Source organism: Eubalaena glacialis, chromosome 12 (genome assembly GCF_028564815.1).
Source record: "Eubalaena glacialis isolate mEubGla1 chromosome 12, mEubGla1.1.hap2.+ XY, whole genome shotgun sequence".
NCBI lineage: Eukaryota > Metazoa > Chordata > Mammalia > Artiodactyla > Balaenidae > Eubalaena > Eubalaena glacialis.
In genome coordinates, this window is record NC_083727.1 from 88,863,753 (window position 1) to 88,888,361 (window position 24,609).

At 33.6% G+C, this 24,609-nt stretch overlaps 1 protein-coding gene across 1 annotated transcript in view; it reads right to left on the bottom strand.

Annotated features, from left to right (window-relative positions):
- EYS (eyes shut homolog) overlaps positions 1-24,609 on the bottom strand; it is a 1,734,738-nt gene that overhangs the window by 1,146,093 nt on the left and 564,036 nt on the right. The window contains exons 14-16 of the mRNA XM_061207220.1: positions 23,694-23,953; positions 15,455-15,551; positions 15,160-15,261 (exon numbers count right to left, since the gene is read on the bottom strand). Coding sequence (XP_061063203.1) covers positions 15,160-15,261; positions 15,455-15,551; positions 23,694-23,953 — 459 coding nt within the window. The remainder of the gene's footprint in view (positions 1-15,159; positions 15,262-15,454; positions 15,552-23,693; positions 23,954-24,609) is intronic.

Genomic DNA, 24,609 nt, shown 5'->3' on the forward strand with positions numbered 1-24,609 from the left:
CTGTAGCTTTGTAGTAGAGTCGTAAGTCTGGGAGCCTGATTCATCCAGCTCCGTTTTTCTTTCTCAATATTTCCTTGGCTATTTAGGGTCTTTTGTTTTTCCATACACATTGTGAAATTTTAGCCAGACTTATCATGAAAAAAAGGGAGAAGACTCAAATCAATAGAATTAGAAATGAAAAAGGAGAAGTAAAAACTGACACTGCAGAAATACAAAGGATCATGAGAGATTACTACAAGCAACTATACGCCAATAAAATGGACAACCTGGAAGAAATGGACACATTCTTAGAAAAGCACAATCTTCTGAGACTGAACCAGGAAGAAATAGAAAATATAAACAGACAAATCCCAAGCACTGAAATTGAAACTGTTATTTAAAATCTTCCAATGAACAAAAGCCCAGGACCAGATGGCTTCACAGGTGAATTCTATTAAACATTTAGAGAAGAGCTAACACCTATCCTTCTCAAAATCTTCCAAAATATAGCAGAAAGGAAAAACTCCCAAACTCATTCTACTAGGACACCATCACCCTGATACCAAAACCAGACAAAGATGTCACAAGGAAAGAAAACTACAGGCCAATATCACTGAAGAACATAGATGTACAATTCTCAAAAAAATACTAGCAAACAAATCCAACAGCACATTGAAAGGATCATACAGCATGATCAAGTGGGGTTTATCTCAGGAATGCAAGGATTCTTCAATATATGCAGATCAATCAATGTGATACCCCATAGTAACAAATTGAAGGAGAAAAACCATATGATCTTCTCAATAGATGCAGAGAAAGCTTTTGACAAAATTCAACACTCATTTATGATAAAAACCCTTCAGAAAGTAGACATAGAGGGAACTTACCTCAACATAATAAAGGCCATATATGACAAACCCACAGCCAACATCGTTCTCAATGGTGAAATACTGAAACCATTTCCACTAAGAACAGGGAGAAGACAAGGTTGCCCACTCTCACCACTATTATTCCACATAGTTTTGGAAGTTTTAGCCACAACAATCAGAGAAGAAAAAAAAAAAAAATAGAAGGAATCCAAATCGGAAAAGAAGAAGTAAAGCTGTCACTGTTTGCAGATGGCATGATACTATACACAGAGAATCCTAAAGATGTTACCAGAAAACTACTAGAGCTAATCAATGAATTTGGTAAAGTAGCAGGATACAAAATTAATGCACAGATATCTCTAGCATTCCTATACACTAATTATGAAAAATCTGAAAAAGAAATTAAGGAAACACTCCCATTTACCATTGCAACAAAAAGAATAAAATACCTAGGAATAAACATACCTAAGGAGACAAAAGACCTGTATGCAGAAGACTATAAGACACTGATGAAAGAAATTAAAGATGATACAAACAGATGGAGAGATAAACCATGTTCTTGGATTGGAAGAATCAACATTGACAAAATGACTATGCTACACGAAGTTATCTACAGATTCAATGCAATCCCTATCAAACTACCAGTGGCATTTTTCACAGAAGTATAGAGTTTTTAATGAGAGTTTTGATTTTAAAATATTTTTGTAGTATTAAGATTTGACCTATATATTTCTCAATAGATTATTTTATATGAAACCTACAGTCAAATACAAAAATGAAACAATAAAATGTTGCTGGTGAAACTTTAGTATAAGAACTTCTTAGTCTGTTATAACAATTGAAATTTTGTGAGAATTTATAATACATTTTAATGCAATCTATTCCTTTTTCTTGTAACACTAAATCAGCATTCCTGAACAACTCTTCTTGTAAGTAATGGCATTTGTTAATCAAATAATTATTAATATTTTCTATTTGCAACATGAATAAAGATTCCTGTATTAAAATTTTATGAAGTTAAACACTTTAATATTTAAAAAAAGTTAACCATTTATAAAATATGATATAAATCTTACTATCTTTTCTTCTATAAGTTTTCATTTTTTAACAGATACAGTCATATTTAAGTACACAAGCATATGTAATAAAAAGTAAATACAGTATTTTGAACACTTGTACATAGAAAAAATATCAAATTTAATATTAATCTAAGAGGATATTGAATACTCTATGATATGCATAGTTTACTTTTTATGTTTCAATTTATCTGCATCTTTAAGATGCTGTACTTTAAGGTTTTGTACATTCTGTGTACCTCAAACAAAATGAAAAGAAGGAAAGTATGGATATTGCTCCACAGTTTTCTTTTTTTTATAGTATCTTTGCCTGGTTTTGGTATCAGGGTGATGGTGGCCTTCTAGAATAAGTTTGGGATTGTTCTTCCCTCTTCAATTTTTTGGAAGAGTTTGAGAAGGATGGATGTTAGCTCTTCTCTAAATGTTTGATAGAATTCTTCTGTGAAGCAATCTAGTCTTAGGCTTTCGTTTGTTGGAAGATTTTTAATCACAGTCTCACTGTCAGTACTTGTGATTGGTCTGTTCATATTTTCTATTTCTTCCTGGTTCAGTCTTGGAAGGTTGCACTTTTCTAATAATGTGTCCATTTCTTCTAGGTTGTCCATTTTATTGGCATATAGTTGTTTTTAGTAATCTCTCATGATCCTTTGTATTTCTGCAGTGTCAGTTGTTACTTCTCCTTTTTCATTTCTAATTCTATTGATTTGAGTCTTCTGTTTTCTAACTATTTTCTCCACAGAGTAATTATCTTTAAAATAGTCTTTTTATGTCATTATTATAATTTTAGTACATAAGGCCACAGATTTAATCTGAAACAATGGTGCTATGACAAAATATTCAGTTGATTAGAAATCACTCAGATTAATAACTGGTTTCTAGGTAAAAATTTATAGAAAAATGTACAAATTTTGGTCTGTATTTAAATGCACCTTAACCAATGATTTTCAACTTTATAACAGTAAAGGACTGTTAAAATCATGAACATCACACACTATAAAAGAATAGTGATAATGATTTGGCTATAATAACAGCAGCCAGCACTTGAAAAAATTTCTTCTTCTGTGTTCTTTGAATGGAGCTGACACTATTACTCTAATTGTTCTGGTGAATTCTCTATTTAGCGATACATTTTTAGCAGGTTGACATTATTGTTACTGACCTAAGCGAACTGATGAGTATAGTTAAAAGGACATTATCTCTACTGAATATCAAACATATTTTATCAAGTGTCAGAAGATGTCAATTCCAGTATCTAGTTTCACAATGACTTTGTATATGAATTGGGGCTGTCATCTACATGCTGTCATAGCTCAAGTAATTCATCTTTAAATGATGTCATCAAGTATTAACTGTTTCAGACCTCAGATCCAATAACCAAGAGGATGGAAGAGATTAAAAAATATAGATGTAATCATGAAGTGTTTTGCAATAATTATCATTTTTAATATTTTTCTTGTTATAGTGTTTATAGTTTAATTCAATTTGTACTAAATATACAGATACAACAATTGGTTTTAAATGAGTTGCTAGATTATTTCAATTTTTTTTAACGTCTTTATTGGAGTATAATTGCTTTACAATCATGTGTTAGTTTCTGCTTTATAACAAAGTGAATCAGTTATACATATGCATATGTTCCCATATCTCTTCCCTCTTGCATCTCCCTCCCTCCCACCCTCCCTATCCCACCCCTCTAGGTGATCACAAAGCACCGAGCTGGTCTCCCTGTGCTATGCAGCTGCTTCCCACTAGCTATCTATTTTATGTTTGGTAGTGTATATATGTCCATGCCACTCTCTCACTTCGTCCCATCTTACCGTTCCCCCTCCCCATATCCTCAAGTCCATTCTCTAGTAAGTCTGCATCTTTATTCCCGTCTTGCCCCCAGGTTCTTCTGACCATTTTTTTTTTCTTTTCTTTTCTTTTTTTTTTAGATTCCATATATATGTGTTAGCATATGGTATTTGTTTTTCTCTTTCTAACTTACTTCACTCTGTATGACAGTCTCTAGGTCCATCCACCTCACTACAAATAGCTCAGGTTCATTCCTTTTTATGGCTGAGTAATATTCCATTGTATATATGTGCCACATCTTCTTTATCCATTCATCTGTCAATGGACACTTAGGTTGCTTCCATGTCCTGGCTATTGTAAATAGAGCTGCAATGAACATCGCGGTACATGACTCCTTATGAATTATGGTTTTCTCAGGGTATATGCCCAGTAGTGGGATTGCTGGGTCGTATGGTAGTTCTATTTTTAGTTTTTTAAGGAACCTCTATACTGTTCTCCATAGTGGCTGTATCAATTTACATTCCCACCAACAGTGCAACAGAGTTCCCTTTTCTCCACACCCTCTCCAGCATTTATTGTTTGTAGATATTTTGATGATGGCCATTCTGATTGGTGTGAGGTGATACCACATTGTAGTTTTGATATGCATTTCTCTAATGATTAGTGATGTTCAGCATTCTTTCATGTGTTTGTTGGCAATCTATATATCTTCTTTGGAGAAATGTCTATTTAGGTCTTCTGCCCATTTTGGGATTGGATTGTTTGTTTTTTTGATATTGAGCTGCATGGGCTGCTTGTAAATTTTTGTGATTAATCCTTTGTCCATTGCTTCATTTGCAAATATTTTCTCCCATTCTGAGGGTTGTCTTTTCATCTTGTTTATTGTTTCCTTTGCTGTGCAAAAGCTTTTAAGTTTCATTAGGTCCCATTTGTTCATTTTTGTTTTTATTTCCATTTCTCTAGGAGGTGGGTCAAAAAGGATCTTGCTGTGATTTATGTCATAGAGTGTTCTGCCTATGTTTCCCTCTAAAAGTTTGATGGTGTCTGGCCTTACATTTAGGTCTTTAATCCATTTCGAGTTTATTTTTGTGTATGGTGTTAGGGAGTGTTCTAATTTCATCTTTTACATGTAACTGTCCAGTTTTCCCAGCACCATTTATTGAAGAGGCTGTCTTTTCTCCACTGTATATGCTTGCCTCCTTAATCAAAGATAAGGTGACCACTTGTGCGTGGGTTTATCTCTGGGCTTTCTATCCTGTTCCATTGATCTATATTTCTGTTTTTGTGCCAGTACCAAACTGTCTTGATTACTGTAGCTTTGTAGTATAGTCTGAAGTCAGGGAGCCTGCTTCCTCCAGCTCCGTTTTTCTTTCTCAAGATTGCTTTTGGTATTTGGGCTCTTTTGTGTTTCCATACAAATTGTGAAATTTTTTGTTCTACTTCTGTGAAAAATGCCAGTGGTAGTTTGATAGGGATTGTAGTGAATCTGTAGATTGCTTTGGGTAGTAGAGTCATTTTCACAGTGTTGATTCTTCCAATCCAAGAACATGGTATATCTCTCCATCTGTTTGTATCATCTTTAATTTCTTTCATCAGTGTCTTATAATTTTCTGCATACAGTTCTTTTGCCTCCTTAGGTATGTTTATTCCTAGATATTTTATTCTTTTTGTTGCAATGTTAAATGGGAGTGTTTTCTTAATTTCACTTTCAGATTTTTCAACATTAGTGAATAGGAATGCAAGAGATTTCTGTGCATTAATTTTGTATCCTGCTACTTTACCAAATTCATTGTCACTTCTAGCCAAATTTATCTCTAGTTTTAATGAAACCCCAATCAAAATTGCAACAAGTTATTTTGTGGATTTTGACAAACTGAACCCAAAATTTGTATGGAAATGCAAAAGACCCATAATAGCCCACACAATATTGTAGAAAAAAACAAAGTTGGAGGACTGACACTATCCAACTTGAAGACTTACTATAAAGCTGTGGTAATCAAGACAGCATGGTATTATTAAATAATAGATAAATAGACCAATGGAACAGAGTAGAGAGCTTAGAAGTAGAGCCCAATAGATACTGTCAACTGATCTTTGACAAAGGGGAGAAAGGCAATACAATGGAGAAAAGATGGTCTCTTCAATAAATGGTGCTGGAAAAACTGGACGTCCACATACAAAAAACAAACAAACAAAAAACAATCTAGACAGAGACCTTATACTCTTCATAAAAATTAACTTAAAATGGATCACATACTTATTGCAAAATGAAAAACTATAAAACACATTAAAGGTAACAAAAGAGAAAATCTAGATGATCTTGGGTTTCATTATCTTTTTAGATATGACACAAAGGGCATGATCTATGAGAGAAAGAACTGATAAGCTGGTCTTCATTAAAGTTTTATAAAATCTGCTCTGTGAAAGACAATGTCAAGAGGATGACCTGACAAGCCACAAACTGGAAGAAAGTATTTGCAAAAGACATGTCTAGTAAAGGACTGCCATCCAAAATATACAAAGAACTCTTAAAACTCAACAATACGAAGACAAAAAACCCAGTTTAAAAATAGTCCAGGCTTCCCTGGTGGTGCAGTGGTTGAGAATCTGCCTGCTAATGCAGGGGACACGGGTTCGAGCCCTGGTCTGGGAGGATCCCACATGCCACGGAGCAACTAGTCCCGTGAGTCACAACTACTGAGCCTGCGCGTCTGGAGCCTGTGCTCCGCAACAAGAGAGGCCACAATAGTGAGAGGCCCGTGCACCGTGATGAAGAGTGACCCCCGCTTGCCGCAACTGGAGAAAGCCCTCGCACAGAAACGAAGACCCAACACAGCCAAAAAAAAAAAAAAAAAGTAGGCCAATGACCTTAACCAGCCTCAACAAAGAAGACATACTGATGTCAAATAAGCAATGAAAAGATGCTCCACATATGTCATCAGGGAACTGCAAATCAAAACAACAGTGAGATGCCCTTACACATCTATTAGAGTGGCCAAAATCCAGATCACTGACAACACCAAATGCTTGTGAGAATGTGAAGAAACAGAAGGTCTCATTCACTGTTGGTAGAAATGAAAACTGGAATAGCCACTTTGGAAGACAGCTTGGCAGCTTCTTACAATTTTTTTTACTAAACAATATGTTGCATGTATTATTCTGATAATTTTTTCTTCCATTCAATCATATTTTCAATAAATACTTAAGTAATATATATTCTTAGGTAGTTAATTCATACTAAATAATTGTATAGTTTTCTTTTATTGTTATATTACATTTTTGTTTACTTAGAGTGTCTCTAAATTTTCATCACTGTAAACATATCACAAATGTGTAACCTTGTACATATCTCCTTGTACCTGTATTTAAGATTTCTCTAAGGCTTATACCTATACATGAACTTTATGATACTTTTCTCAACATAGCTCTTTATCCTCCCATGAGCAGTGGATTAGATTTGCCTTGGAAAGATAAAACATCTCATTTTATTTCAGTTTTCCTAATTATTTGTTGACTGCTTGCTTATTTCTTTACCCTTTGAATTGCTTGTGTGTGTTCTTTGCCCATGTTTTCTCATATCCTCTCACAGATTTCAGCCAATGCTTAGTGCTCAGTTTTCTATGGCTCCTAATCAGGTATTACAGAAAGCTTGTTGCCTCAAACTCAGGCCAAAGCAAGCTTGTTAGGCCCTGCCCAATTACACACTGAAAAGATAAAAGGGTGCTGTGTTGATGACATTTTTTAAAATAGAATTTATTTTGTAGATTAGTTTAAAGTTCACAGCAAAATTAAGCAGAAAGTAGAGTTCCCACATAGCCCCTAACTACATACATGCAAAACTTCACCCACTGTCAACACTGCCCCTCCAGAAGAGTGGGACATTTATTATAAATGATGAACCCAATATTATCACTCAAGTCCATAGTTCACATTAGGGTTCACTCTTGGTACTGTACATTCTATGGATTTTGACAAAAGTATAGTGTCTTGTGCACCACCATAGTGTACAGAAGAATTTCACTAACCTAAATATCTTCTGAGATTCATCTACTCATCCCTTCATCTCCTCTAAAATCTGACAACCACTATCTTTTTATGGTTTCCATAGTTTTGCCTTTTCCAGAATGTTATATAGTTGGAATAATAATAAATGTAAACTATTTTAGATTGGCTTCTCTTATTTAGTAATACACATTTAAGATTCCTCTGTGAGTTTTCATAGCTTGACAGCTCCTTTCTTTTTAGTACTAATATTCCATTGTCTGGATGTATCACAGTTTATTCATACATTCATTTACTGATGGACATTTTGGCTGCTTCCAAGTTTTGACAATTATGAATAAAACCACTATATAAACATCTGTTAGTAGTTTTTTGAGTGGAATATAAGTTTCAACAAATACCGAGTAGTGTGATTTTTGGATCATATTGTAAATTTTGCAAGAAACTGCTAAACTGTCTTCCAAAGTGGCTGCCATTTCATTTTTAACCAGAGAGAAATTTTCTTGGGGTTTCAAATATCTCCTATTTGTTACACTATCATCCTCAAAGGATGTCTCTGAATAGAGCCAGGCCTTAGGCTGGGACACCTTTATTTCCTTCCCTAACTTTCTGATCTCTGGGGGGGGGGGGGGATCTCTGGAAAAAGATGCTGGCACTGGGCAGTGCACCACTAATCTGGTGATCAAAAGCTATATTCAGAAAGCTCCAACATCTGTTTCATGTCTGAAGAGGCTGTATTTCAATCACAGCTCAGTCAGAATATTGTATTGTCAGCAGTTTTTCCTAATCATGAGTTGAGCTTGAGGATTAATATGCACAAAAGCTCTTTAGTGATCTGCATGTTGGACTGTTAGCTTGCTCACCAGTAGTAGTTGGTTATTTTCCATCAAGATTTTTAGGATTTTCTCGGTTTTGTAAACACTTTGCTGTCATCAGATAGATTGAAGGGTCAATATCAACCCTGTAAATGAACTCATCATTCTTGTGTTCATGAACCCACCACGTGGTTCTCTTTCAAGCAGAGGGCATTTTGAGTGGCTTCCTTCTGTTTCTCTTTGAGATCTTATTCTGGAATTGGGAAAATGGTCTTCCAGAGCCATGCAATGAATTCATATGGAAAACCTTCATTTAGACTTGTAAGGTCATTTTGGTTCTACTATACGTTTTATCCCAGTCTCTGCCTCAGAGCTATCTCTCAGGCCTCATGCAGGGTGAATTAGAAATGCCAGGCAGTTGATACCTCATGCTTCAGTCTGCAAATAGTAGACATATTTTCCAAGTACTAATCCTTGCTTCTGTTTAGTTGATAGCATTTTTTATCTTAGTTATTTACCACTTCCTGGTCAGAGCTTTACCATAGGAAGAGAGCTTGTTTGCCCCACACATTCAGGCTTGGCCATGAATCTTTCTTTGGACAGTGACCTATAGGTAAAGAAGAAGGGTGCTATTTCTGAGCCCAGGGCTTAAGAGGCTTTGCATGTTTCTGCTCGTTCTCTTGAACCTCTGCCACTCCATGAGAAGAACATGCTAGCCCAAAGAGGACGAGAGACATTTGGAGTGGAGCATTTCAACTGACATAACAGACTTGCGAACACACCTCCCCCATCAGCTGTGTTACACAGAAACCTGGGTGAACCCATTGTATATTAGCCAAATTTTAGAAGACCACAGATATGAAAATAATAAATGATTGTTATTTTTAACCACTGAGTTTTCAGTTGTTTTGCTAAACAACAGCAGCCAACAGCCTGTATAGTAATTTTGAAGGAGTTCATACCTCTGTAGAGAGAGGATAGACATGGCTGAGAACTATACATCTCTGAATTCACTTTAACCTCCCTACTGGGAGACACAACACCTCCCCTGTGACTTAGGGAATCTGCATTTCTCAGCATACAAGCCTTCCGTTAAATACCTCTGAAAGAGTTGACTTATAAACTGTTGCCAGTTTTCTCCTGCCTCTCCCAAGCATTTCTCATTGGTTTCAGATCATAAAAAGGGTTAGATTCCACCTTTGCTGATGAGAGATGGAAACATTTAACTGGAAACAGATAGCCTATGCCTTGAATGAATTGCATAAAACCCCAGAAATCTGTATTGTCACAAAACTGGGGAGAATGTGTGGGATTGGATCTAAGGTGATCAGACCAAGGGAGAATAAATATGACTTAAATGAGCTGAATTTATTGAAATGGATGGAGAGAAAAGATTTAAGATGCTAACATTGGGTGTGGTGTCAGATAGGCTGTCTGATCAAAAACAGAGCTTAATTCCAGTTTAGGTTAGTGAGGTAGAAGTGCCAGAGTTCATAGGCTCATTGTTAATGGAAATGTCTGAATGGATCAATTATGTGTAAGCTGCCCAGTTACCTCTTACTTTCTATCCCCACAGGATATAGAAGGGCATTTCAATCTCCTAGGTAGACACTCCATCACCCAGGAGGGCACTCCACTCACAAGACTGAAGTAGAGTGGGTAAGGGTCACTACTGTGTCAATGAGCTTTGTGGTGATAGTCCTTTAAAGACTGGAGGTGACAATGTGGCTTGCTGCAGGGAAGCTAGGGTCCCTGATATGAATGAGAATAATGGGATCCAAGAATAATGGGATAAAGCCTGTTAGATATGAGTGACTACCAGATACAACAATGAGCAAATAACCACATAAATCAGAGAAACAGAATGATGATCAACGGATAGATTCACAGATACTCTTGGCAATGGCTAGTTGGTGATGACTTTGTAGAAATGAAACAGGAGGACAGTATGCTATGATGCTACTTTGTATGTATAGAACTAAATATATGGATCTGCAAGGCAGCAATGTAATTCCAGTTGTCTTTGTTGGGATTCCTAGGTGCTTACATAATTTCGAACCTAAGCTATGTCACAGACGCAGTCCCTCAACTGAAGGATGCCCCTTTGCATTAGGATCTTGTGATATAGTCACAGATGTTTCTTATATCATCCTAAAGCCTTCTTCAGAGGGAGCTGAGACCTTTTATTCATATGACTATTCACTGATGAAATTAAAATGTTCAGACTTTTAGGAGTCATTGAGTTCAGCTCCCTCTGAACTTATACTTGTTTTTGAAATACCACTGCTTCACCAATAGGAGTAAAAGATTATTCAGATCTGGTAGATGGGTAATAAATCCGTCTTGTTTTGTTTTATTTTCTTTTGCTTTTCCCCACAGTCCCAGAATGTATAGTGTAGTTAATATACTTAATAATAGAATTTTCATATTGGAATAAGAGCTATTATGGAGGAAAGCCCAATTGGAAGATCTTGTAATGCTCCTTCAGACTTATCAAGATTTTAAACTGAAAGCAATTCTGTATCCCTATGGGCCTTGTAGTAATTAGTGTGCCCTTGAAAGTCTTGATAGTTGCAGGGGTGGATTCAAGCATGGTCCCATCTACTTCATCAGATTGGGCAGTGCAAGGCCAGAAGGCCATAGAAATAATAGAAGATTATCAGAAATTTTAGCAGATTGTGATACAAATTTTACAGCAATTCTAGATGTTGGAACTCTATTAAAACACACAGACATAGCCCTTGGTACCAGGAGAGCAACTGTGACCTGACAAATTAGTCTTTTTTTAATCTTAATCAATGAATGTCCAGTTGAATTTGTTCATTTTCTTTTTTGGAAAGATATTTTAAAAGGCCCAAATAAATCAATAAATATCAATTCTTCTCAAATTGACCTACAAATTTGATTAAATTCCAATTAAACTTCTACCTGGTCTTTGTTTGCTTGTTGGAATGTAAGGTGTTATGCGGAACAGAAGAAACTGTCAAAAGTAACTAAATCTTCTTGAAGCAGATTAAAAATATGAGATGCCATGCACTATCAGTATTGAGGTTTTCAAATGTAAGTAGTAAATATTTATGGTACTGACAGGTGGACAACTAATTGAACTAAGGAAACAGAATAGAGACAGAGAAATACACATAGTCATGTATGGGAACTTGATCTGCAACAAGAAAGCATTGCCGATCAGGTAGATCAGCGAGTAAAAATGTACTCATTCAAAATGAGTAGCAGGCACAACTGGTTAGTCACATGGAAAAAATGAACTTATGTGCTTCCCTTACACCACACAGCTCACACACACACAATATTCAGATAGATGAAGATTTAAATGTAAAGGGCAGGTCTTTTGTCTCCTTAGGTAGGTTTATTCTTAGGTATTTTATTCTTTTTGTTTCAATGGTAAATGGGAGTGTTTCCTTCATTTCTCTTTCAGATTTTTCATCATTAGTATATAGGAATGCAAGAGATTTCTGTGCATTAATTTTGTATCCTGCTACTTTACCAAATCCATTGATTAGCTCTAGTAGTTTTCTGGTAGCATTTTTAGGATTCTCTATGTATAGTATCATGTCATCTGCAAACAGTGACAGTTTTACTTCTTCTTTTCCAATTTGGATTGCTTTTATTTCTTTTTCTTCTCTGATTGCTGTGGTTAAAACTTCCAAAACTATGTTGAATAATAGTGGTGAGAGTTGGCAACATTGTCTTGTCCCTGATCTTAGTGGAAATGGTTTCAGTATTTCACCATTGAGAATGATGTTGGCTATGGGTTTCTCATATATGGCCTTTATTATGTTGAGGTAATTTCCCTCTATGCCTACTTTCTGGAGGGTTTTTATCATAAATGGGTGTTGAATTTTGTCACGGAGCTGGAGGAAGCAGGCTCCCTGAGTTCAAAATCTTCTACAAAGTTACAGTAATCAAGACAGTATGGTACTGGAACAAAAACAGAAATATAGATCAATGGAACAGGATAGAAAGCCCAGAGATAAACCCAAAGAGATAAACTCTTTGATAAAGGAGGCAAGAATATACAATGGAGAAAAGACAGCCCCATCAGTAGTGGTGCTGGGAAAACTGGACAGCTACATGTAAAAGAATGAAATTAGAACACTCCCTAACACCATACACAAAAATAAACTCCAAATGGATTAAAGACATAAATGTAAAGACAGACACTATAAAACTCTTAGAGGAAAACATAGGCAGAACACTCTATGATATAAATCACAGCAAGATCCTTTTTGACCCACCTCCTAGAGAAATAGAAATAAAAACAAAAATAAACAAATGGGACCTAATGAAACTTAAAAGCTTTTGCACAACAAAGGAAACAATAAGACGAAAAGACAACCCTCAGAATGGCAGAAAACATTTGCAAATGAAGCAACTGACAAAGGATTAATCTCCAAAATTTACAAGCAGCTTATTCAGCTCAATATCAAAAAAAAACAAACAACACAATCCAAAAATGGGCAGAAGACCTTTCTCCAAAGACGTTTCTCCAAGGAAGATATACAGATAGCCAACAAACACATGAAAGAATGCTCAACCTCACTAATAATTAGAGAAATACAAATCAACAGTACAATGAGGTATCACCTCACACCAGTCAGAATGGCCAACATCACAAAATCTACAAACAATAAATGTTGGAGAGGGTGTGGAGAAAAGGGAACCCTCTTGCACTGTTGGTGGGAATGTAAAATGATACAGCCACTATGGAGAACAGTATGGAGGTTCCTTAAAAAACTAAAAATAGAACTACCATATGACCCAGCAATCCCACTACTGGACATATACCCTGAGAAAACCATAATTCTAAAAGAGTCATGTACCAAAATGTTCATTGCAGCTCTATTTACAATAGCCAGGACATGAAAGCAACCTAAGTGTCCATTGACAGATGAATGGATAAAGAAGATGTGGCACATATATACAATGGAATATTACTCAGCCATAAAAAGAACCAAAATTGAGTTATTTGTAGTGAGTTGGATGGACCTAGAGACTGTCATACAGAGTGAGTAAGTCAGAAAGAGAAAAACAAATACCATATGCTAACACATATATATGGAAGTAAAAAAAAAAAAAATGTTTCTTAGGAACCTAGGGGCAGGACAGGAATAAAGACACAGACGTAGAGAATGGAGTTGAGGACACAGGGAAGGGTAAGGGTAAGCTGGGATGAAATGAGAGAGTGGCATGGACAAACATACACTACCAAATGTGAAATAGATAGTGGGAAGCAGCCACATAGCACAGAGAGATCAGCTTGGTGCTTTGTGACCATCTAGAGGGGTAGGATAGGGAGGGTGGGAGGGAGACACAACAGGGAGGGGATATGGGGATATATGTATACGTATAGCTGATTCACTTTGTTATACAGCAGAAACTAACACACCAGTGTAAAGCAATTATACTCCAATAAACATGTTAAAAAATATATAAAGGGCAGAAGCTTAAATATTTTAAAAGGAAATGTAAGAAACATCTTTTAATCCTAGGGTAAACATTTTTAAACAAGACTTAACAAAGCAAGCCATACACAAAGTGAATGAGTAATTCAATTACATTAAAAATAAGTTTTAGTACTCACAATTTTCATAAAGGAGGTGAAATGTCGAGCCACAAACAGTAGAATATATTTTCAGTAGTATCGGGTTGGCCAAAACTTTCGTTTGGGTTTTTCTGTAACATCTTATGGAAAAACCCAAACAGACTTTTTGGCCTACCCAATACATACAACTAACAGAAGTATTAATTAGAATATATAAAGGTTCTTAAAAATCAATAAGAAGAGTACATTAATGGGCAGATGCCATAAATAGGCATTTCTAGAAAGAAAATGAAATATCTTGAAATGTATATGTGTTCTCACATATGGGAACACAGAGGAAAACCAAAAGGAGGTATAATTTACACACAGCAGATAAGCCCAAATGGAACATTTTGACACTGCAAATAGGAACATTTACTCACTCTCTTAACAGTGTGAATATTCCATTTTCAAAGTGCACTGGGAAAAAACCCCATGATATAATAAATGTGAAAGTGGCCACCCAAAGGTCCAAATATTCTCTGGGTATGAAACCTAGAGTGACATTTGTACTTGCATAGTTGGAGAAATATTTGAAAACCTTGATAGTATTATTATTTCTAGGAAAAAAGAGACAAATGACCCAAATATCTACAACCAGGAGAATGATAAATTCCGTTGGCATATATTTAAATGGAATATTCTACAATAGTTAAAAATGAGCAACAGACACATGCACTAACAGATAATGCAGAAATGTCATCTTCAACCAAATGGATTGTTTCGGAAGACAATACACAATATTATCTCAATTACATTAATATGCAAACTAAAGAGTGTTTTGTTCAGCCATACATACAAATAGTTAATTTATGTATACTAAAGGAAAGGGCAATAAATATAAATTCAGGATATTCAATATAATTGGGTGGGAGAGTGGAGGAGTACTTGAGGACAAACAGAAGAGTATCAGCAATGTTCAGCTTCTTAGGTTGAATAATGGGTACATGTGTGTTCACTATATTACTTGTTATATTTTACATATAAAATAACTGATTCAGAAAAAAAATGTAGCCTCTGACCTACTTGTCAGATCCACAGAGATTCCATTATTTTGACAAGGTTTAGAGGAACACTCATTAGTTTCACATAGGGGTCCAGAAAACCCAGGTCTGCAAACACTCCTTTTAAACAAGAAATTTAATAACTCCATTGTTGTAAAATTTTAAAGCTGAAAATTCAAATAACCATAGCACAGCAAATTGTTAATTAAGCAGAAGTGTTGTTCAATGTGTCCATTGACATTATAAATATGCATACATTTTGATACATCTAGATGCATGAACATGTATATAGATGTTTTTTGGTTTTCTCTACCTGAAATTGTTGACCCCAACTTTACAGTCACCACAGTTCTGACAAGGAAGGGGGAAGCACTCATTCATGTTAATTTCACAGTGTTCACCTTTAAATCCTGCAAAGAGAGAGGAGATGGGTAGAGATGAGCAATCCTCACTTTAGAGTGTGAAAATCGGAATCAGTAGTAAAGAGTCTGGAAAATATGCTCATAATGGAAGTTACGAAAAAAAATTGGGAGGGAGAAAACATTTCATCTCTGAGTTCTCATAGTACTCTATTTCAAGTAATGTCTGAATAAAATTATGCTAGTTTCTAATGAGTTCAAATGAAAGAATCAAGGGAGGACTACTTTACTAAATCTCCTGTGGAAGTAGAGTTAATGCTAATGTTGTTGTTTTAAAGTCTTTAAGTGTTTGAACAAAAAGAACTGAAACTATCTGGAAAGCAAATGAGTTAATGTGACAACCAATCTTAAAGTAAAATTGAGCTTCAATGATCAGATTTATTCAAAGCAGTTAGCAGATGAGGCAAATTTAACTGCTTTTGATTCATAGCTAAATAATCAGTCATCCATTTAAACCCATGCCAGTTATGTTTAAAAAAATGCAAAGAAAAAAAGGAAAGAAAATTATAGACTTATAAAAGAGTCAGTTGTAATTATTTCAACATATTTGTGTCAGAAAAAAATCAAATTTATATCACTATTTAAAATACATTAAATATTTTAATATTTATGATGACCATTTAAACAATTATTTCCATGGTTATAGAATAACTAAGTATAACTATATATATATATTTTGCTGCTAATATCATTTTTATATTTTTCTTGCTAATATTTTTGAGGATTTTCTTTTCTCTTACTTTTTCAGTGCTATAACTAAGCACCATATAATTGAAGTGACATTATAATGTCAATATCTACTCGGATTTTTTAGTTTGAGGAACAGAAGGTCATTCAAGTTACCCTAAGAAAACTTTATTACTGGCATACACATAGACTGGGATTGGAATTGAGAAATATGGGAAAGAGAGGATGGTCTATCTACCCATGAATGGCCATCTTGCTCCCATTGTACCTTCTCACAGAGTTTCTCTTCCTCATTCTGTCTGCAAATATCTCTTCATGTTGAAAGTGTCAGATTCTTTTAATATTGTCATTACAATATTGTAATATTGCCATGCAGATAATGTAGCACAGTTTCCCTTGTCTCTATATCATGACCTTTCAGCTTCAGCACTTACTGCTGAGTGGAAAATTCTCTTCACACTTCCTTACTCAGACTCCCATTAAATAACCTGGGACTGGCCAGCTTTATCTTTTCACATCACACCATGCCACAAGCCCCTGCCGGTCTCTGTGGTGTCTGCCATCATGTCAAAGGCCAAACCCACTTCCAGTTAGAGTTTGGGAAGTTGATACTATGCCTTGTGAAATATGGCTGCCTCCTTAGCAGGAGATAATATGAAAACTTAAAATGACATAATCCAAAAGGAGGCAAGTGTAAAGGAACAAAGTACAGATATGACAAGTAAAAAGCAAATAGCAAGACAATTTATTTAAAACCATATATAGCAATAATTACATTAAATATGATTTTTAAAAAACATTTCAGTTAAAAGGCAGAAACAATCAGACTAAACAAAATAACAGGACTACATGATATCTAAAAGAAATTCCCGTTACGTATAGAGACAACAATAGGTTAAAAGTAGAAAGAGGGAACAAAGATGCCTCATGAAACACTAATAAGAAACCTAGAATGTTTACGTGACTAGCAGACCAGGCAGTCTTCTGGAAAAGCACTGGTTAATTAATTTGTGTTACTTTTTCTTTCTCAATTATCAAATCTTTCAAGTTAAACTCTGAAGTTGCATGCTTGTAATTTTATTCATGCAGTAGATATTGTATCCTCAACATCCAGATCAAAATTTTGTTATGATAAATTAGTTATTTCCAAGTTAATATGGATCTCCTAATTTTAGGTGAACAAGTTATTATTGCAACACACTTCAACACAATTCGTCAGTCACTATTACTGTTATATTAAATTGTAAATGTCATAGTACAGTTATAAATAAAAAATAAGCTATTTCCTTAAATATTTTACTGTAGTTAATTTTTTTTCAAGTTAAAGATTTAGAAAGTTGGATGCATTGCACCATTTCTACTTTTAGCATAACTAGTGTTATCTGGGACACAGGGCATTTTGACCTTAAGTTGTTTTTTAGAAATGTCCTTTTGTGGCACTGGAACTCAGGGACACTGACCAGCTAGAGGACTGCAGTGTGCCTCCCTGAGTTCAGCTGGGCTGATGGATCAGAGCATTCAGCACCTGGGAACTTGGACAGCTCACAGGATAACCTTGTTTTCCGTGATTTTGCCTCATTCATTTAGTTTGACATTTCTGAGATGGAGTTTTGTTACCACCTAGCAACATATGTCAATGGACTGAGGAAACGAGATTGCTGAAATGCAGTGGACATTGTAAGAAAAAATAAAGTAGATGTGGATCGCATTTAAAATAAGCCAAAGCTTTGCAGGGAAAGCGTAAGTTTGGGAGATTTAAAGGAGTGAGATGTATATATACTTTGTTCCGAACTAAATTTTCCATAGTCCTTTGTTTTAGAAATTGATACATATTCATGTGAAGGATATTTGTTTTGAATATGTGCAGTGACAGCTAAAAGTCTGCCAAAACTCAAAGTACAATGAATTAATTCTATGCTATTCCTCTCCTATTTATTCCTATCCAGATCTATTCAGCTAACTCTATTTTATTAACTGCAGTAGAGTTTTTCACACACAAATAATGAGCAATTCTCAAACAAATGTTCTCTTGATCTTTTTCTTATACTGTCTTACCTGTGATTGTTGCTAACTTTGATAAGAAATGGGATTTACAGGTAGCTTAACTAGTAAGGATACCAGGTAGTTTTCAGAATTAAAGAAAAAACTATAGGAACTGCCAGGACACATTTTTTCACACACACTCTTCTCCTCCAGCATATAGATCTCCATGTGAAGGTAACATGGTGTTGGCTGCACCAACTGAAACATTGGCAGAAAGAGAAAGCTGCTCTCAGCATCAGTTCCAGGGAAAGGCTCTGTCTGGGACTATTCCAGGTCCATGCCCACCCCTGAATCAACCGTAATTGCCAAAGGGATGGGGTTTGCTCTGTGTCTTAGCTTGAGTTATTCTGCAATAAGAATTGAGATAAATGATTTGCATGCATGTACCTTATTTGAGGTCCCAGGGATTATTGCAAGGGGGTGGGGAAATAAAAGAAGGAAGAGAGTGGTTTAATGAGAAGGTTATTGCTGTGGACAACCAAGGTCCCAGGCTGGTGGAGAGTCTCTTAGAAATCATTTGCCATGTAACTCAGAGTTGTCACAGTCAGCGAGAAAGCTGGGGTGTGCATCCACAAATCCTCTTTGCTTGTGCATATCTCTGTTGTAAATGGGAAAGCTCTTACTACTTCGTACTCTAATGGTTAGTTAAATTATGTGTCTCTTCCTTGAACTTAAAATCCTTGAGGGCGTGTCATTGCCACTTTTAATTTCTCCAGAACCTATCTCAAGACTTGACACATGGTAGGAAATCCATATATGTTTGTTGATTCAGTTAATAAGGAATACAATTTTTAGATTTCTAAAACACTACCAACATGCAGTTGCAAGATTCACATGTGTTGTGTACAGAGCACAGTTTAGAGAAGCAAAAAACATATGTAGTGTAAAACAAATTTTGAGCTGTGTAAATTGATTGCACACTAAATCACCAAAGCTAACACTATAGGGGGACCGAGAATAAACCACATTTGTTTCTAGGAATCTTATAAAATTATTTATGTCTTTCTGTTCACTATTTTTATATTTATTAAAGCACTGATTTTTTAATCAGATAAATTGTTTAAACAAATAGGATTATTCTCTGCCTACCTATTTTCCAACAGAAAATGTTCAGTGTTCATAGGGAACAAATTAACTCACCTCAGGTCTAATCAGAAGGCAGAAGGATTGCCTTTACTTTCTGTTGCAAAACATGATCACAGTAATTCTGGTATTTTACTACAGTAGCTAATATTGGACCAAATGGATTAGATTGTTGTTTTGCCTACAAGTTTCAGTCACATGAACCAAAATACTTTACCGGCTGAGCAATCGATTTGGCATAAATCAAAGTATTAACTTTTTTTTTTTTTTGGCCATGCGGCTTAGTTCCCTGAACAGGGATAGAACCTGGGCCCTCAAGCAGTGAAAGCGCAGAGTCCTAACCACTGAACCGCCAGGGAATTACTAACTTCAAGGTAAATTTTAACGTCATTTATAATTTAGTTGTCTAGTATGTAGTTACATTATCACCATAGCTCTGGGATTTTATTTATACTTATATTTAAATTGTGATAAAATTTATAAACTGATTAAAAGTTGTGAACAAAATTTCAGAAATGTGGATGATCAACTCTCAGACGTTAAGCCTTAACACTCTTTTCTCATGAACCTGCCATATTCTAGTCACTTGACAAACACCAACAACTTAAAAAGAGTTCTAGTGCACCTTCCAAATCCTATCTGTCTATGATGTTAACTCTTGGGATTCTTTGTGGTTTACAATTTCAGTACTTTTAAAAATGGAATTTGATCGGAATATTTTCTTTAACAAATGATATGACGGCTCTGAAATAGAACTTATTTTAAATAACAGCTATAAAATTAAATCACAGCATAGTGCTTAAGGTATCCCACAGTCAACCTCTTTTTAATATTCTAAGGTAGTTTTTAATGTTGCAGACTTCAGCTTTGATCTGCTACAGAGGTTGAAGAATACCAGTAAATGCAATAGTAAGTAAACATTTTTAAAATAGTTATGTTATAAATATGTTTATATAAAAAAACATATATATATAAATATGTTTATATATAAAACATTTATATATTACTTATATATTTATATATAAATAATATATTAAACATATATACAATATTACATATTATATATTATATAACATATAATATATTATATATTATGTATTATATAATACACATTATATAATATATAATATATATGACATAATAATATTATGTATATAATATAATATATTATATTATTATATTAAAATAATATATATCATATTATTATATATTATAATAACATATTATAATATATAATAATATAATATATTATACAATTTAATAATAATGGATGATATACTATATATTATATTACTATATATTATATATTATAATACATATTATATACTATATTACATCTTATAATATAATAATATTGGGTTGGCCAAAATGTTCGTTCTGATTTTTCTGTAACATCTTCTGTTTTATATGATAATTAGTAATATATTATGTTATATATAATATATTATATAAAATATATATCATATGCATTATATTGATAACATATTTATTATATTAAATATATTATTATATTACTGTATAATACAAAATTTATAATATTATTATAAATAATATAATATAAATTATGATATTTTTAGTATATTTTATACTTATAATATATATTATATTATTATATATAATATATTAACTATATTATTATAATATAACATATATCATTATATAATATATGCTATATAATATAACATATATTGTTTTTTAATATCATTGTATATTATTTTATATAATATGACATATAATATATATAATATATTATATTATTATAGTATAATTATATTTATAATTATATAAATATAATATATTATTTATAATATATTATTATAAATATTATAAATTATAATATATAATATACTACATTATATGACATCTATTATATATTATATAATATATAGTATATTATATATTATATAATATAACATAGATTATATATTATACAAAATATATATTATATATATTTTATATATATGATGTAGTATAATATATATAATATAATATAATATATTGTATTATAATATATATTAATATATTATATATTAACATATATAACATTGTATTATTTTATTATATGTTATATACAATATATATTAAACATTAATATATTCTATACATAAGATAATATGTTATACCAAATTATATATAAATTATAATTCATAATATACGTAATATTATTATAATTATATTATTATATTATATACTATTATATATTATGTATAATAATATGATATAGTTATATATTTATAATATATAAATATATATTTATACATCAATATAATATATATTTATTTATAAAACGTTTTTACATTAGTTATGTTACAAATATGTTTATATATAAACATATATATAAATATATATGTTTATATGTAAAACTTATATGTTTATATATAAATACATTTATATATATAAACAAAATAGTTTAGAAATGATGTGCACTCCAGCAATACTTTGTGCTGAATAATAATTAAGAATGAATAAACACAAGATTCACTGTGCCCACCTGCCACTCTACCCAAAGCAATGCTTTGAAGAGTCATAATCTCTGAAGCCTTTTGTAGAATGATGACGTTCCAAGAAAAAAAAATAAGATTTTGCTCACATACTATGGCGGAGTGTAAATTGTCCCCAAGGTATTTTTGTGAGTGCTCTGGAGCTCAGCAATCTTATTACTAGTTTGCTAGGAGACAAGAAGCTTTTATGATATCTCCAAACTTACTTTTTCCTAATCCCGCAACAGGAAATTAATCTTACAAGATTATATACATTTATTAAATGCATTTATGAATTGAAAATGAATTATTAAAATATTATTTGAAAAAACATGCTTATCTTGTAGAAAATTACCTCTGGTGAAAATGGAGGAGGTTTTACTCAAATTGAGGGAATATACCACTGCTCCTCAAGAAACATTTATCTATTACTTATATTCTTAAAATATATTAGTAGCAGAGGTAAAGCACCATGGAATAATTATGCGGAGTAAATTAGCTCTTCCCTTGCTATTGACTATTTTTTCAAAAATTTCACTTTCAATCTTTGTTAAAAAGAAAAGTATTCTATTATCTACTTCATAATTACTGTGGTTTTCATGACATCGGCACTCCCCTCATGTTTTGTTTTAGCTCTATGTTCCTGCCTCATTCCTGGAAACACTTACTCATATGTTTTATACAACTGTGTTATATGCTCTATAGAGCCCATGTCATTTTTACAAAAATAATTACTAATGGATTTCCAGATTCTATTTCTAATCCCTCAGAAGGCCCAGAAGTTTCTGCCATTTACACAGGTTCACGGACTTGCCTCTACATATCATTATAGCAGATTACCTTATATCCTCAGGAAATCTTAGAGGATTTGTGAAAACAAAGGGGAAATTACTTTGACTAAGACAACGAATGAAAGAATACAGTCTAAATTGGCCTTTTTTGGACAGAGGAATAAATGAGCATTGTCCTTATCTTTAAAGGACTCCTATTCTAGTAAAGCCAGTAACAAGGAAAGAGATATGAACACATAAGTAATTATTAGAAAATAAATAGCTGTTTTTTATATTATGTTTATGACACATTCCAGTTATGCCAAAAATCTACCATGGGCTAATTTTATGGCAGAAGCATTCCCGCTGAAGATGGTAATAGCTTTTGCATAGTCCGCACTACAGGAGCAGCAAACATTTACTCAGAGCTCCTGCAAATTAACCAGACCTCTTTCAGTTACAACTGAAGAGATCCCAATCAAGCATCTTTAATGATAATAAATTAAGTTATTGTCTGATATGACCCAGGAAGCCAGAAGCAGCCTGGTTTCAAGTGTGATTGCGTTCAGGGGCTCCAATGATGTCCTTTGACCTGCCCATTCTCTGTCTCTTACATGGGCTCTCTCTTATTGTACAAAGTAGCCACCAGAGTCACATGATACTAGTTTAGCAATCTAAGCAGAAAGAAGTGATGCTCCAGGGGAAAAGATATAGCAAAGCATTTGATTACTGTAGATTGAACCTATGCCCATTTCTAACTACTGCTGTTGTTAGGAACACTACACGGAGAAAATTATTCAGGAAAGAAAGACTATTAACAAAGAATAAGAGAGGATTTATGAAAGAACTTAGTTTTAAAAAGAACCAAAGCTACAAAGTCTCTCCTTTCCCCCCATGCTATTCAGGTTAACTTTTTAGATTATTTCCCCAGTATGTTTATATATCTGAGTTTGGAGTCAGATATTCCCCCATATATAGATTTTTCTCTCACCCATTCTTAAGAAGCCATCAGCCTATATGGACAAAACAAAACAATGAGATCAAACATTAAAACAAATATAAACCCTTACCTTCTCTGCAAATGCAATAATGATTTCCATCTACGAAAGTCAAGCATGTCGAATTGTTTTGGCAAGGGTCACTGAGTGGATCGCAGGGGTTATAGTGTTGATGGCAAAATTTTCCAGTATAAAAGGGTGGGCACAGGCACACAAATTGCCCAGGGATGGAAGATTCATGACAAAGACCTCCATTCATGCATGGGTCAGAGTCACATTCATTTATTTCTTCACTACAGTTCTGTCCAGTCCATCCAGATGTACATTCACAGCTGAAATGAATGTTTAAGAAATATGAACCATACTATTTCAAACTCGTTCTTCACATTTTCAATGTAATGACTACATTGAATGAATGTGTGGCATTTTCTCATTTATAACAAGATTAACAAATTACACATATTTTAAAATATTGTTTGCCTAATTTCCTGAGACAACTTAATGTATGTTACTGCCAAACTGACCTTATTGGCTGATAGAGATTTAAGAAGCATTTGGTAAATTTCTAACATAGGCTACTGAGACGTATCTGAGAACAACAGGGCTGCCAATTGCAATTTTAGCAACTGCTGAGCTGAAATAACAATTGAGAACATTTCCTCAATTATTTCTTTTATGTAAAATAATTTTCACAGATGGGATCACTGTTTATAAGCCTAAGATGATATTTAATTCAATGTCTTTAACAACGTGTGATTCTTCAAATCACCAGAGTATTTATCACAAGGTGATACTTTATGTTAAGCAGCTGTTTTTGTTTCAGTTTTTGTAAGCTTTAAAAAACATCTGTTCTATTAATATTTGAATAATGTAGGAAAATTGAAGAGAAAGCAAACAAAAAAGTAAAGCATTTGGATGTTTGTCTGCATATCACTGACTGTAGCTCAGTCTCTCTCAAATTTCTCTTGGAAATTTTGATTTCAAAGAG